Genomic DNA, 16,611 nt, shown 5'->3' on the forward strand with positions numbered 1-16,611 from the left:
CCTTCCTTAAAGCGTCAAGCTGGGTAACGTTTCAATTATTAAAACTAAAAATGAATGAATTGTTTTACACCAGAATGAGGTTGCTGGGTTCATGATGCTCTGCAGCTTCATTAGTACATCGAGCTAGAGCCACATGCAGCATCAGCACCACAACAAGCATTTGGCTGGCAGCAACGAGGCAGCTGCATCCTTCCTGAGCATCTTTGAGTGTGATCCACTTAAATGATGAGTCTCTGTCGGAGGCTGCAGAGCCGTGTGCAGAGCTTTGACACTGTGGCGTCCGGTGCAGAGACGAAAGGGGCAAGACGGTGGCACCAGCAGGACTCAGACCTGGACCATCGTGGTCCAGATTCACTTTCACACACTTTAAAGCTGCACAGTTTAATGTCAATATTCATGTATAGCATCCTAAAGGGAACAAGCCTCCAACACATTTCATTTCAATGGATAGATGAAAGGTCAGGAGGTGACCTCCTGACCTTTCATCTATCCACCTCGAGACATTGATGGTCACCATTGAGGTCACCGACTGACCGACTGACCGACTGACCGACTGACCGACTGACGACCTTTTGGCCTCTTCTCTTAATTCGGGTTCCTTCAGTAAAAAAAAGCATCATAGATAAACAGCTAAACAATGTTATGATGCTACCATAACATTTTGGAAAAATATGGAAGCAAAGCGTTCCCGTCTGTTTGTGAAGTTGCTCAGTGCAGCTTGCAGTTCATAGTCCTTGTTCTATGCAGCTGCTGCACATGACCCCCCCCCCCCCCCCCCCACTGCAACGAGCACCTCCACTCTGTCCCATCCATCATGAGCACCCCCGTCATTATTAAACATTTAGCAGCGTGGGGAAGTTGAGAGGGCGTGGCAGCAGTGGAGCACACAGGTGACTGAAGGTCTTATCTGAACCCTCCAGCCGTGCCCCCGGTTTCCCATCACCGCCTCCGGAAACAGGACTTTAGTTCACATGGAGGGGGGGGGGGGGGGGGGGGGAGGAGAGAGGAGAGGAGAGGAGGAGAGAGGAGGAGAGGAGGAGAGGAGGAGAGAGGAGGAGGAGAGGAGGAGAGAGGAGGAGGGGAGGAGAGAGGAGAGGAGGGGAGGAGGAGAGGAGGAGGGGAGGAGAGAGGAGAGGAGGAGAGAGGAGAGGAGGAGAGGAGGAGAGGAGAGGAGGAGGCGATCCTGTGTTGACAGGGAAAGCTGTAAACATAGTGTATGCATGCAGAAAAAATTAAGAAGCTTCTCCGAGCCATCAAAACCAATTATATCTGTTGGATGCTTTTTATATTGAATTAGTAGTGATGGTTGTATAGAAGACAGTTACTGGAACAGATATAAAAGGGTTAGAGACAAAGTCAAATGTGTGAGTTTTACTGTGATGTGTCATTTCATTCTCTTTATGTGCAAAAGTTAGTGGTGGACTGTAAGATTTAAAATGCACAAGATGTAATTACTTTGTTGTAGCGGCTGTTGTATTGCTTGTTACATCCATTCAATTCATTCATCCGTTCAGTTCATAAAGCGGATCATTTGGCCCGGATCCAAAAGCGGATCCATTACGCAAAACTGCAAATAGTTTGTATAAAATCCGTGAGAATCAGAATCAGAAACGTTCTATTAGCCAAGTAGGTTTACACCTACAAGGAACTTAGCGTGGTGGGTGGTGCAACATAGGACGTCAGACACAACAAACAACAAATAAACAATCAACAAAGTGCAGTCGAGACAAAGAATTAAATGTACAGTGTATGATAAAGTGCAATTGTAAAGTGTATGTAATGTTACAGTTTTAGTAAAAGTGACACGTGTATTATTTAAGTGTGCTGGTATGTGCAGAGGAGTGACCGGTGGAAAATAGTCCGAGGGATGAAAGAGTCCCGGGTAGTAAATAAATAGTCCAGGGGTGGTAAATAGACCCGGGGATGGAAGAGTCAGTCCGTGGGGGGTCCGGGCTCCGTTGATGAGGCTGACTGCTGACGGGAAGAAGCTGTTTGAGTGGCGTGCGTCTAGGACTTGGTGGACTAGCCTCCTGCCAGATGGAAGGGACTCAAACAGCTCGTGTCCAGGGTGAGAGCGGTCGGCTGCAATCTTTCTTGCCCGCTTCAGGGACCTTGAGGCGAACGGGTCCAAGAGGGACGGCAGATTGCAGCCAATCACCCTCTCTGCAGAGCGAATGGTGCGCTGCAGTCGGGCCTTGTCCTTGGCAGTGGCTGCAGCGTACTAGACGGTGATGGAGGAGCAGAGGATGGACTCAATGATGGCCGTGTAAAAGTGTGCCATCATTGTCTTTGGCAGGTTGAATTTCTTCAGCTGCCTCAGGCGGTACATCCTCTGCTGCGCCTTTCTGGTGATGGAGCTGATGTTCAGCTCCCACTTGAGGTCCTGGGATATGGTGGAGCCCAGGAAGCGGAAGGACTCCACCAAGTTGACGGGGGAGTCACACAGGGTGAGGGGGGCGGGTGGGGCTGCGTTCTTCCTGAAGTCCACAACCATCTCCACTGTCTTTAGGGCGTTGAGCACCAGGTTGTTCTGGCTGCACCAGGTCACCAGATGGTCAGTCTCCCACCTGTAGGCGGACTCATCCCCACCAGAGATGAGACCAATGAGGGTGGTGCCATCCGCGAACTTCAGGAGCTTGACGGACTGGTGACTGGAGGTGAGCATTTATATCCAACAGTGGACTCTGCAAGTAACAATAAAATCCTATTAAAAAGATAAACATTCCTCTCAGCAGCTCCCTGGGTTCTAATCCCAACTCTGCGTCCTGACTATGACAAAAATAATTCTTTAAAAAAGGTCATTACGGCCTTAAATATGGAAAACCTGCATTTTATTAGAAGAAACCCAAATCCTTTTTCCCTATTTCTCGTACGCGGCTCAACTAAGTCGATCAAATGTCCTATTAGCCAGCTAAGATTAACAAGATGATTGACATCAGGCTCTCCCGGTTTCTCAAAGGCTGATCCGCGGTCAAACCATGTCGTTAATTTGAACCAGGTAGGTCACATACAATTTTTGTTTCAGTCGCTCAAAAACCTCTGATTTCCGAGTGTTGTTGTTGTTGTTGTTTTCCTTCCGATTACAGAATCCTAACGCTGCTAGGCGATCACCATATGATGGAAAATACATCTTTAATTCGCTATCTGTCATCAGCTGAATGTGCTGGCATCAATGTAAACATTGTTTAAAAAAAGAGCAATTCTGATTAGATAACCTAATCATTTTTGTTCAATTATTTACAAACAGTAAAAAGTGTCTTTGAAAAGTACAGTTGATTGACTCAAATACAGGAATAAATAAATAAATGCTTAAATAAATGTATAAATAAATACAGGAATAATTAAATGCTTAAATAAATGTATAAATAAATACAGGAATAATTAAATGCTTAAATAAATGTATAAATAAATACAGGAATAATTAAATGCTTAAATAAAAAGGTATAAATAAATAAATACAGGAATGAATAAATATAAGTTGATACCTTAAAAAGGACATCATTAAATAAATCTATTTCTACATTTCTTCATTTATTTATGCCTGTACTTATGTGTCATTGTATGCAAATGAGCTGGGGCTGTCTGTATTTATTTATTCATACATTTATTTATTCATGCATTTATTTATTTATACTTATGTCATTGTCTGTCCTCCATACCAGGTCTCTATTGTTTCCTCAGGAACATTTCTCTGTCTCCAGAAGTCACTTAGAGTCTCTGTCCTGTGAGCATGTAAAGGAAAGTTATTGGAGGATATCATCATATACACACAACAAGAGTCTTGGGCTACAGGTGAGATATTTTGCAAGTGAAGTGGCAACTTTGCATTTGTACAGTTTCTTTTTCACACATGTGGTACCACTACTGTGTTCTCCAATATGGATATGAATTTGAAAGGCATTGAATGATACAGGTTGTTCAATGTAAATGTAGCTTATATAAGAGTCTCAACATAGTTTTACTATCTTAATGTTGGTGCATGCCAACATTGGAACATGTAATTAAACAGTGCAGTATGACCTACTGACGTACTATGTGTAGTGTGAGTGTAGATGTGTCAATGTTGACATCAGAAAGTCTAGATAGAAACGTCGTCATATACTACCGGACACTCATTTAAAATGTCAATACAATAACAAATCATCCAAACTAGCTTAACCAGCGCGGCCAGAAGGCTCCTCTCGGCCGGTCGCAGGAGGAGAGACCCACTTTCTACCGGCAGGAGCTCGACAAGACGGTACCAGAACCTGTCCCCGGTGGGCTCCGGGGCGTACTCGGGACCGAGAGCCCACGACCGGCTCCCTCCACCGGCCCGCCAGAGGGAGCTCCCCGCGGGCTGCTTGTCAACCTGTGAAGGGGAGCCGTGGGGGGAGAGGGGGGGCAGGCTAACTGATGTAGCTAACGTGTGAGCTTCGATGGTGCATCGAACCCACTGAGAACTGCCTCCAACACAGCAAATGAACTACTCGTGTTACCGTTATCATGAAGGGAGGCAGAGGAAGAGCTCTACATGTGACACGCTGAGCAGAGAGCGAGCAGGAGGGGGCCAGAAGGAAGCTATCGCTATCCGCTAAGCTAGCACGGTGGCTAACGTTAGCGGAACTAAACAACGTGAAAATAAGACTGTTGGATTTGTAGCGATACGTCGCTAAAAGAAGGAGAGATCCGAGTGTTTAAATGTGTAAGATGTACAGCAGGTAATCAGCCCTTTGTACTAAAGAATATCACACAATTACCGTATCAGCTCCGGCTAAACCAAGCGATCAGAAAACAGACACGCAAGAGATGGGACATGTTTCGGAAAGAATATATAGAAATAAAAAATAAAATAACTTTTTATTTATTAATTTAATTTATTAATAAAAGAAGAAGAAAAAATATTAAATTAATTTAAAAAAAATTAAATTTAATTTAACTTTTTTTTTATTAGATAAATGAACTTTTTCTTTTTTAAACTGCCACTTTTTAAAACAGACACGATGAGAGATGTTTTGGAAAGAATATATATTTATTTTGTATTAATTGCAATAAAGGAAGAAGAAAAGAAAAAAAAAGTTAAAAGTTAAAAAAAAGTTAAATTAAATTAAAAAAAATATATATATATTTTTTTTTTTAATTTAATTTAACTTTTTTTTTTTTGATAAATGAACATTTTCTTTTTTAAACTGCCAGTTACACCGTGCACTGGTATCGCTGGTAATCCTACGTGCCAAACGCCAGTTGAAGCCAGAGGTCGCACTCTCATTATGCAATGTATACACTGCACACACAAGTGTCCCTGTTGGAGGTACCGGGGAGTCATGAAGTCCCGTGACCGCAATCCAGGGGTAGTTCTCCCAATTTGGCTCAACTGACGCCGACACGGTTCTCTCGGGGGGCATAGTATCGTTGAGAACCGTCCGAAATTTGTGGTCCGTTTGCGGATCCAAGTGGGAGGAAATGAGTAAACCCACCAAGCGCGGGGAGTCGCTTTGTGCGAACCACCGCCACACCCGGGTTTCGAACCCGCATCTTATCTGGTGTGGAAGGCGAGAGCGTAAGCCGCTTCGCCACCGCGCTAGCCAACATATACAGATTCGTGGGGAGCTTTGTCTTTTAGAATTTAAAGATTGCGCAATATTTGTCCAATGTCAAGATTGCGCAATAATTTTTAACCAAAATTTGCATTTTTCAAAATTATAACAATTATAAACATTATAAATGTGACAAGATTAGGAGGGGTTTCCCCCCTCCCTCCAGAATTAGACATGTGACAAATGTGGAATCTTTTCACATGCATGCAAACTAGGATAATACTAATATTAATGCTATTTGTTAAGTGTTCAAAAATCGGTCCAGGAACAAGCTGGTGAAAAAGGGAACCATACAGATGTTTTATTTAGTACTATTATAGATAAATATACCAGTATTGTATTTGTGGTATCATACCTTGAAGTTGGTTCATGAATGACTTTAACCATATTGTATATAATGAAAATGTATATTTGTATGTACGACGAGAGAGTACATTTAACCATTTAATTACATGTATGTGCACACACACATGGCCAATAAAGCTGATTCTCACACAAGTGTTTTTATTGTCCAGGTGGGAGAGGGCGGAGTGAAGCGCTGTGGAGATGGCGTCTTCTGTACACCTGTTCTGGCGGTAGGTGAATTGGAGGGGGTCCAGTGTGGGTGGTAAGCAGGTTTTCAGATGAGCCAAGACCAGCCTCTCATACACTTCATGATGATGGGTGTAAGTGCAGCGGGGCGAAAGTCGCTAAGGCTCGCTGCAGTGGCGTGTTTGGGCACTGGCACGATAGAGGTGGCTTTAAAGCACGTTGGCACAGCTGCTTGGGCCAGTGACAGGTTGAAGATGTCAGTCAGGACCCCAGTCAGCTGCCCAGCACAGGCCTGGAGCACACGTCCGGGATGCCGTCAGGGCCCGCAGCCTTACGTGAGTTGATGCTGCGCAGCGCAATCCACACATCCGTATGCATGTATATGTATGTATGTATATATATATATATATATATATATATACAGTATATATATATATATGTATATGTATGTGCTGTATTATCATATTATCTATTATTGTGCATTTCTAACAGCATAACATTAATATCCTGTTACAGGACAATCCCAATTGTACTTGATCCCAGATATCCAGACCTCGTGATAATGTCCTGTTCAGGGACAACGGTGATCAGAAGAACCAACATCAGACACATCCGGGTATTTGGACCGTGCATGAGCAGATGGGGAGTTCAGAACTCCGTGATCAACGTGCACAGGTCCACCACGTTCTGGCTCTATGTGGATGTTTCAATGTTAGTCAACCTGCCCTGACCTGTGTGACACTGTCCGTCTAACTGGGAAAAGGGAGGCTTGTTTCTCTTAGTTGCATCACACTGTGCACCAGATGTGTTGAGTCAAATGGAAATCAAAAAGATATTAAATTAGAATTTACACAATATTTATTATATATAAAGTGTCATACAGTACATTTTTTAAATTAAATCAGAACTATTATGACATTGGTTCTAATATAAAGACATGTTTACAATGTTTGTTGAACATTTAATTAATAGTGCTATATAAATATATATATATATATATTTATATATATATATATACATATATGTATAATTTAATTTTCTTAAATATAGATCTATAGAAGTATATTTAGTTGCAAACAACTGGGTCGAAAGAAAAGAGATCATTTCAAAAAGTTCTGCCGAGACATTAGTCTGTTGACAGCGGTCACCATGACGAGGGCAATCTGATGCATGGTGGGTAATATGGGCGGGGAAAGCGTGTTTTCATTGGTGGTCCAGCGGATTGGTCAGTGGCATTCGGAGCGCAGGGTCAGAGGTTCGAAACCCGGCTCCGCCCCCAAGCAGCCGACGTGAGTCACGTGAGTCACCTCTGTGTCGATAGCTTAGCTTGTTGCTAACCAACGCTAGCTCTCGTTCTTTAGCTTAGCAGATAGCCATGCACGCGTCTCTTCTACCAGGCGAGGAGAGAATACTATGGAGAGGAATGAGACGTCCTTTCCTCCCAAGCGTCGCGTGAAGGACGTGTCTGCTTCACACTGACTCCGGATCAGCTGATCAGCTGTCAGTCGGTTTTAACAGCTGGAGAGACGCGATCGATGTAACGGAGTTGTTTCCTGGTATAAAGATCCTTCTTCTGTCTTGGTCAGGTCTTTCTTTGTTTTCGCTGACAGCGCCCCACACTTCAGCATGCTCACGCATTCACATTCACATGATACTGATGTCACTGACTGGCACAATTGTCACAATATGTCTTTTCTTTACCTGCTTATAATAAATAACCTTTTTAATTTGCCATCATCCACTGTGTCCTTTCCCATATTTGACAGAGCCTCAGAGCCGGGTTGTGACAGTTACACACACACAACCCTGAAGATAAGAAATGATCATATATTCATTTAACTGATGTCTGTACGGTGCGTTTTGTGAACAAATGGCAACAATACGTTGATTAGAAAACCTATTTGTAATAGAAACATAAACAGGGAGAAAATAACGTCATTGAGAATGCATTTGAGTTTTGTTAATATATATTATTTGGGGGAACTTCATTAATTAATATCATTGTTATAATGTTCACAACACGCTGCGGTTGTGGAGCGCTCAGACAGTCCGCTGTCGCCCCCTGCCGGTCGCTGCGGAGGCTGCGCAACGTGCTGGGTTCATTTCAGGTGACACTAGCCGTGATAACAGAGAGGGTGAGGTCACTTTGTAGGGTGCAGTTTGCAGAGAACAGGTATGTGTTTAAAGTGTTTGACAAGAAGTCCAGAGAACCAGTTCATCTGTGCTGTTGGAACAAAATACTACACTGTGAAAAAGAAACAGTAAAAGTCTTACTGAAGGAAAAGAATGTTGTGTACTTATCGTAAAGTTGTTGTACTATGTTGTTCTATTTTATCTGATGTTTCTGGTTTAATATTACTGCTTCAAAAGAGACTAAAGCCGTCAGACTAATGTAGTAAAAAGTACAACATGTACCTCTTAGATGTAGTACACTAAAAAGTACAACATGTACCTCTTAGATGTAGTACACTAAAAAGTACATGTACCCCCACTTGAGTACTACTCTCGTCTCCCACTGTGAACATAGTACTTTAGTAGTACTTTAGTAGTACTCACGTCCCCCACTGTGAACGTAGTACTTTAGTAGTACTCTCATCTCCCACTGTGAACGTAGTACTTTAGGAGTACTCACGTCTCCCACTGTGAACGTAGTACTTTAGTAGTACTCACGTCTCCTACTGTGAACGTAGTACTTTAGTAGTACTCACGTCTCCCACTGTGAACGTAGTACTTTAGTAGTACTTTAGTGTAGTACTTTAGTAGTACTTTAGTGTAGTACTTTAGTAGTACTCACGTCTCCCACTGTGAACGTAGTACTTTAGTAGTACTCACGTCTCCCACTGTGAACGTAGTACTTTAGTAGTACTCTCATCTCCCACTGTGAACGTAGTACTTTAGTAGTACTCACGTCTCCCACTGTGAACGTAGTACTTTAGTAGTACTCACGTCTCCCAGTGTGAACGTAGTACTTTAGTAGTACTCACGTCTCCCACTGTGAACGTAGTACTTTAGTAGTACTTTAGTAGTACTTTAGTAGTACTCTCGTCTCCCACTGTGAACGTAGTACTTTAGTAGTATTCTCGTCTCTTACTGTGAACGTAGTACTTTAGTAGTACTCACGTCTCCCACTGTGAACGTAGTACTTTAGTAGTACTCTCGTCTCCCACTGTGAACGTAGTACTTTAGTAGTACTTTAGTAGTACTTTAGTAGTACGTAGTACTAGACGAATTCCACACACCACGGTCGACCTCTCAGCAGAGGGAGCGACTCCAAAGGGTTCTCCATGTCTGAGCAGGCTCAGATCCAGGAGTGTGAAGAGGTGAAAGCTGCTCAACTTGTAAATGCTTAGCAGTGCTCAGCTATGAAGACGGCACACAACACATTGAAGGGAAGAAGGAGAATCTAATTGAATCTGTTTGCAAGTCTCTCTCTTCAAGACTCATTCACGTGGTCTGTGTTCTCCTGCGTGACCTCAGGCCTTCACCATCATGGACCAGAACAGACTAGAACCATCTGAGGTATGTCCGCCCCTTAGCACCTTGTCCTTTCAATCTTAGTTGTAGCTGCTAGCACATATCTCATAGCTGCACTATTCAATGTTCATTATATTGACGATGTGTAATGTGAAAGAGATCATGTGGAGATACAGAGAATTGTCACACAGCGCTGCAATTCTAGCTTTTTAGCATTTTAGCTCTTTTTTTCCTCGACCCCCAAGTAACCAAACAAGACCAGTGTTTAGTGCTATTTGTGAATGACTCGACCACCAGGACACTGGACGCTGTCTTCAGATGATGGACTTTGGACTTTAAAACATGTTCTTCTGCTCTCAACATGAACTCTGGACTTTGTGGTGTTTCAGGAGGAAAACTGCCTCAGTTATTCTCTCATATTAGTTTCATATTTTATACATTAGCTTCGTATGAAACCCTGAAAATACGACAAGAAGAAAGTACTTTGTTCATTCTTGAGTCAATAAACACTTTATTCATCATGTAAACCTGTTCAATGTGTTGGACCATAATCTCACTTATGTAAAAGAATAATGAAAGATGTGCTTATTGATTATGATACTTTATTTTATAACACAACATAGTGCATCATGTGTATGTTGATTCAGACAACAACAACAACAACATTTAGTCTCTCAATCTAATGAACACAAGAACACTTTGCAGAAAGTTGTAAGAACTAAATATCTAGAATAAAGAATCTCTTCTTTCTCTTTAAGACCCATGCAGAGGAAGAGACATTAACAAATACATCGATAACAACATTCATCAAACATTTAGAGCTCACAGCATTTGACATGTTCCTGCAGATGAATATGAGTTCAGGTAAACAAAGATCATCATGAGCAGTGAGAGCCTCCATAAACACACAGAGGAAGGAGCGCCACCTACAGGAACTCATTTACACAGCAACGAGATGGACAAGCACCGCCCACAAGGTTTGATTGACAGGTGGAGAAAAGTCTGCTCTCAGCGACAATGAAGTAAACAAAATAAGTTTAAGAATTAAAACCCAGACTTTAACCGGCTGTCCCTTAAATCATTTCTGTCTATTTGAGTTTACAGAACTCAGCAGTGTCTCCAGAAAAATAAAACCCAAGTCCAGCATAGAGAGGCTGAGTGAATGTGGTCTGGACTCTGTGGAGGAGAGTCATGGTTCCAGAGACGCTGTAGAAGGACAGAATACCTGCTCTGTGATCCAGGTACACTCCTAGTCTGGAGGACCGAGGACCAGAGACGGGGGTTTGGACTTCGTTGTACCTAAAGTCATAACTGTTATTGGAACAACATAAAGCCCAAGATTTGTTATTGGATCCAAACCTACATTCATTCCCTGTTCTCATGATGTTCTTGTATGAAACTGCTACTCTAACAACTCCTCCTCCTCTCCACTCCACCTCCCAGTAACAACGTCCAGTCAGACTCTCTCTACTCAGGACCTGAAGACACCATCCACTGAACCTGTCTGGGTGACTAGAATAAGACTGATGTTCATTCATAACAGTTCCTTTTCTGTTCCCATCAGATAATAACAGCCGTGTGTCTGCTGTGTTTGGATCCAGAGTGAGTTCACATGAACATCTTAAGAATCCATCTCTGGTCGTGGGCTCTGGTGCAGACAGTAAAACATCCACTTCAGTCCCCGTCAGTGAGACGTTTGTCCACTTGTCTCTCAGGACGTCCTGTAGTTCATCTCTGAGTCCTGAAACAGCCGCCGTCACGTCCTCAAAGTACCTCAGAGGACGGATGTTGATGCTGGATGAGTCTGTAGACCCACTGAGTGGTGACAGTGAGGGGTAGTGGTGGAGAAGCTGGTTGAGATCCTCTGTGTGTGAGAGCAGCTTCAGCTCAGCGTCGTTCCTCTTCAGCTCAGTGATCTCCTGCTCCAGCTTCTCCTGAAGCTCTTTGACTCGACTCACTTCAGTTCTCTGCTGGGATCTGACCTGCTGCTTCACATCAGAGCTTCTTTTCTTCATGAGACGGATCAGCTTAGTGAAGATCTTCTCACTGTCCTCCACTGTTTTATCAGCAGAGAGGTTGATGGCCTCCACCTCCTGATGGAGCAGCTTCAGGTCTTTCTCTCTGTCCTGGATTCTCTGCTGGATGTTTAGTCGACTCCCCTCCAGCTCTCTCTGCCTCTCGGTCCTTTCTGCTGCAGCTGAGACGGTGTCGTGGCCTTTATGTTCATCCAGAGAGCAGAGGTAGCAGATACACTGCTGATCAGTACGGCAGAAGATCTTCATCACCTCATTGTGACGAGAGCAGATGTTCTCCTGGAGCTGGTTGGAGGGGTCCACCAGCTGGTGTTTCTTTAATGGAGGTGCATCATAATGAGGCTGGAGGTGTTTCTCACAGTAAGAAGCCAGACACACCAGACAGGACTTGAAGGCCTTCAGTCTCCTCCCAGTGCAGACATCACAGGCCACATCTTCAGGTCCAGCATAGCAGTGATCAGCAGGAGCAGCTTGGAGTCCAGTCTTCTTCAGCTGCTCCACTACAACTGCCAACATGGTGTTCTTCAGCAGGGCAGGCCTCGGTGTGAAGGTCTGCCTACACAGAGGGCAGCTGAGGAGCTTCTTCCCGTCCTCTTCATCCCAGTGGTCTTTAATACAGTTCATGCAGTAGCTGTGTCCACAGGGAATAGTCACCGGATCCTTCAGGAGATCCAGACAGATGGAACAAGAGAAGGTCTCCCGGTCCAGCTGATCTCCTTTGGGCTCCATTTCACCTCTCGGTAACAACGAGTGTCTGAGTTTCACTTCCTCAGAAGAGACTCTGACTTCAGGTCTGAACAACATGTGACGGTTCAGTGAACGGGGCGTGTCAGCTCTACTGCTCCGCCTCCATGTTGGTTACACCAATCTTTAGAGCTGTAGATCTGAAGGGGAGGGGCCAGGAAGGATGTGGACACAGTGCAGCTGTCTGTGATTGACAGCAGGAGGAAGAGGGAGGGGCTTATCAAGCTGATCTTCATTCCAGGAAGAGGAGCGGCGCTGTGAAAGTGAACTTTGTTCCCTCATTTACAGACAGAGACTCTGTTGAAACCTGCTGCATGTTTGAAATCATTTCAGTTTCTCAACTTCAACATATGTCTTGGCTCCTCAGGCGTTGATGATCGATCCATATTTCTCTACAACTCTTCCTCAAGTTCTGTTTCTCTAATTCTTAAATCAGTTATTCGTTGCAGCTCTGACTCCAGAAGCTCCTGAAGAACCCGACGAGCTGCTTCTGTAATTAACTGGTTGATAAACATTAATACATGTTTCTGTCAAATGGAGAAATTACATATATGTGGTAAGGCAGGCAACGGGCAGCCTGTGATTAGGACCCAGGCCAAGGGGCGGAGCTTCTAAAAAGGGGTGGGAAGCTCACCTGGGCCTTTCTTCCTGTAGTCAGACACACCTGAGAGAGCACACAGTCATAGAGCAGCCATCTTTCATGGGCCTTTTATTGTTGCTGTGAACCGGTAACTTTGATTTGGTTGAAGAGTTCTCCTAAATGACCTACACACGTTGTGACTTTATACTTTATGTTTTTATTGAACTCTACACTGACAGTTTAGCCCCACATGGTTTACTCTCTTGTTTGAGCACTTCTTTTGATTTATGTATTAAATGTATAATTTACTTCAATAAAATATATATTTTCTGGTGGTGTGTGGTATATCACCGGGTCACACACACACACACACACATATATATATATATATATATATATATATATATATATATATATATATGGCAGCAGATCTTCAGGTCCAGACCCAGTTCAGTTCTGATCACCACAGAGTGCCACGCACAGGAAACGGAGAGAGGTGGTAGACCTGTTTGTGTTATTGATTCCCCAGACATCTTTGATGATGACATTGACCTGTCAATCAAAGCAGGGCACGTGAGCAGGTGCAGAGCGCTGTGTCAGGGCGGGCCGACTGTGTACTTACTGCTGATGGCTTCCAGACGGGGAGAGAGGCGTACTGAGGAAGCTGGAGGAAGCTTTTGGCCAAAGAGTGCATGAACCAACAATCATCCTGTTTACTCGAGGGGACCTGAAGCAGCAACAAATGAGCCCGGCTGACTTCATGCGCTCCTCCACACCTCATCTCAAGGACATCATTGCAAAGTGTGTCCACATTGTGTCTTCTTTGAGAACAAGGCCTCACGTCCCCCTCAAGTGGAAAGGCTGATGCAGAGCGTTGACGAGATCATAACAGAAACAATAACAGATCCATACAGTGCTGGGTTGTGACTTATCTCCTTGAATATATAAATAGGCCACAAGCTGAACAAATCTAACGTCTTAATTAAACTGGTTGATTTTACACATTTTATTTTCTTGGTGGCAGGTTCTGTCACGTGAACCAGATCTCGGCCAGAGGAGACGAGAGGTCGGCCTCCCTGCGCCTACGGGGAGTCGGGCTCTGACTGCTGTTGGTGCTGATGCACCAAACAGCAGTTCAGAGTCTCCGGCCTTCTTGGAGTCGGTGGGAGGGGTCCTGGAAAGGGCGCCGCCTCGGACTCCGTGGTTCTCCTGGGTGAAGAGCTGTCAACTGATCACCACCTGGTGGGGAGTTGGATCAGATGGGGGGGGGGGCCGGCTAGAAAGACCTGGCAAGCCCAAACGTGTAGTGAAGGTGAACTGGGAACGTCTGGTGGAGGATCCTGGTAAGGTCACGATACATAGATGTAGGTGCAAGGGAACAACATGTGACGTTAATATATAAGTGGGAAACAATGTGGGAACGTAATGAAATTAATATCATTATTATAATTTGTATAGCTTATTTAAAAATGATCATATAGAATTTACCAACACTTGAGGGGCAAAATAAAGAAATACATAGAAAATAACTACAAGGTACATTTGTATTGTTACTTTGCAACAAACAGAAGCTCAACGAGTATTTATTGTCAGGTACAAACTGTTGGCCTCAATAATCAGTGAAACATTTGAGGGTCATTGCAGATATCAAAATGAAATTATGAGATGAAAAGTTCATGTGAAGGTCCAAATGTAAAAAGGGTATCTGCACTGCCGCCACCAGATGGCGTCATTGTCAGTTAGTTTTCTCTGATGCTCTTCTGTGCAGTGAGCCACCATCACCACTGATATGAACGATAAGGCATATGTTAGTAAATGTATTGTGACATCTGTGTGATGCCTATAAACTACAGATCCATTCCACACATGGGAAACACTGTTTCTCTGCACGTGTGTTCGGTGTGCAGTACAGCTCAGTGGGTCTGAGTGGCAGTGAAGAGTGACGAGTGCAGCGTGCACACGAGATGAAGACGTGCACACGTGATCTCGTCTGTAAATTATTGCCTTTACATAGTGAGTTTACAACAGGTGACCTTTTGAAGAGAGCCCGTTACCAAGTCGAAGCTCAACAGGTGTCACATACAGACAGCTTTAGCTTTAGTCAAACATACCGAGACAAGAGATGGGAGGTGTTTCGGAAAGAATATATAGAAATGCTGTTAATATATATTGTTAATACAATATATATATATATATGTTAAGATAAGTGTATATAAATCTAACTGTATATAAAGGAAGAAAAAAAAAAAACCTTTTGATTATTTTTTTTAACATGTTTTAAATCGTCTCTTATATAACTGACAATCCTACGTGACAAGGAGCATGGAAGCCAGAGGTCGCACTGTGCCATACATGTACAACACTGCAGACACACCTGAGCCGTATATCAGGTGAGTCATGACCTCACGTGACCTCGACCAGGATAGTTCTCCCTCTATGGCTCAACCGCCAAGCCACATTCTCACAGGGGGGTATATCATATATACATATATATACATATATATATATATATATATATATATATATATATATATATATATATATATATATATGTGACAGAGACCTGATGTGGAATCTTTCCACATATATGCAAACTTGTCGCTTTTTGGTGAAATTCGCCAAAAAGCGCCAAGTTTGAGATTAGAGGTAATTGCTCAGCGGTGAAGACGTGTCTTGAATGCGGTTTGACGAGTAGGAGAAGAGCTTCAGAGATTTGGTAGAAGCTGCGCCGTTAATCTGTCATCCGATTATGAAATAAAAGCCGGACAATAATGTTGAGACGCAGACGGCCGGTGGCTCGTTGATTCTAAAACATGTCTTTATTTAAAGTCAGACGTCATGTTATCTACAGTCTGTACAGCACTGGGTGTGGAGGGCACTCAGTTTACAGTCCACTCTTTCTACTGTTATTCACCCACTTTATTTATGTGTTTTGTTTGAGAGGAGACTGGGATTCAACACTGGTTTCTGTGGTGCAGGTTAATAATACACCTTATGGATTGATTTCTCCTGTACCCCGTCAGTATCTCTGTGGGAGCTTTAATGTACTTTATACACAGCCTGCTCCTCTGAGTACTGCAAGAACAGTGTACAGTTACACACTGTCTGTTCACGACTGATCCACTAAATAAATTTAAAAAATAGCTGCAAAATGTCACTATTTATCTTTTTGCTTTCATTTTGTTTATCTGACAAATAAAGTTATTTCTTTTTTTTATTATGCCCTTTCTAAAAGTAAACGCCAGTGAAGCAGTAGACTGTCAAACAGGGTCACCCAGTTGTCTCTACTCTAAAATGTAAAAATAATAATCATGTCCACGTACAGTATAGTTTACAAAAATAATTGCAGCACCAATAAATCATAATCTCTGATTAAAAACAAGGTGAAATTAAAAAAATAGGATAGAATAAATATTGTGTATGGACCCAGAGGCATTGTGGTTCTTGGTGTCGTTGATAGACTTCTTGATATGGTTGTTTTTCATTAATCTTTATACCACGTCCGTCCACATAAAGGCTTTCTTCTTCTTTTTCATTTTATGTGACTGAGACGGATCATTATTATTTGTTATTGCAAATAGATACGGAATATTTTTGACATTATTTAATAATAACCTGCAAAGAAAATGGTGTAAAAGTCCACCATTTTAAATTAAATGAAAAAAAATAATAATAC

General features: G+C 43.0%; 1 protein-coding gene and 2 long non-coding RNA genes across 3 annotated transcripts; 1 reads left to right on the forward strand and 2 right to left on the reverse strand.

Annotated features, from left to right (window-relative positions):
- Positions 1 to 2,574: 2,574 nt before the first annotated feature.
- Positions 2,575 to 4,791, reverse strand: LOC117730932. The gene is made up of 3 exons (XR_004609503.1): positions 4,737 to 4,791; positions 3,660 to 3,722; positions 2,575 to 2,684 (listed from the first exon to the last, which is right to left on the reverse strand). It is a non-coding gene; the product is annotated as an uncharacterized LOC117730932 (long non-coding RNA).
- Positions 4,379 to 6,967, forward strand: LOC117730931. Its single transcript, XR_004609502.1, has 3 exons — positions 4,379 to 4,697; positions 6,089 to 6,439; positions 6,621 to 6,967. It is a non-coding gene; the product is annotated as an uncharacterized LOC117730931 (long non-coding RNA).
- A 3,196-nt stretch (positions 6,968 to 10,163) lies between these two features.
- On the reverse strand, positions 10,164 to 12,464 carry LOC117730805 (tripartite motif-containing protein 16-like). The gene has a single exon (XM_034532798.1). The coding sequence runs from the start codon at positions 12,413 to 12,415 to the stop codon at positions 10,667 to 10,669; it is 1,749 nt and encodes a 582-aa protein (XP_034388689.1). The 5' UTR covers positions 12,416 to 12,464; the 3' UTR covers positions 10,164 to 10,666.
- Between the last annotated feature and the right edge of the window lie 4,147 nt (positions 12,465 to 16,611).

The sequence above is a fragment of the Cyclopterus lumpus genome, chromosome 5 (assembly GCF_009769545.1).
Source record: "Cyclopterus lumpus isolate fCycLum1 chromosome 5, fCycLum1.pri, whole genome shotgun sequence".
Classification (NCBI taxonomy): domain Eukaryota; kingdom Metazoa; phylum Chordata; class Actinopteri; order Perciformes; family Cyclopteridae; genus Cyclopterus; species Cyclopterus lumpus.

What these genes read in the sequence shown, in the direction of transcription:
- LOC117730805 (XM_034532798.1), bottom strand. Translation starts at nt 12,415, where the DNA reads ATGTTGTTCAGACCTGAAGTCAGAGTCTCTTCTGAGGAAGTGAAACTC.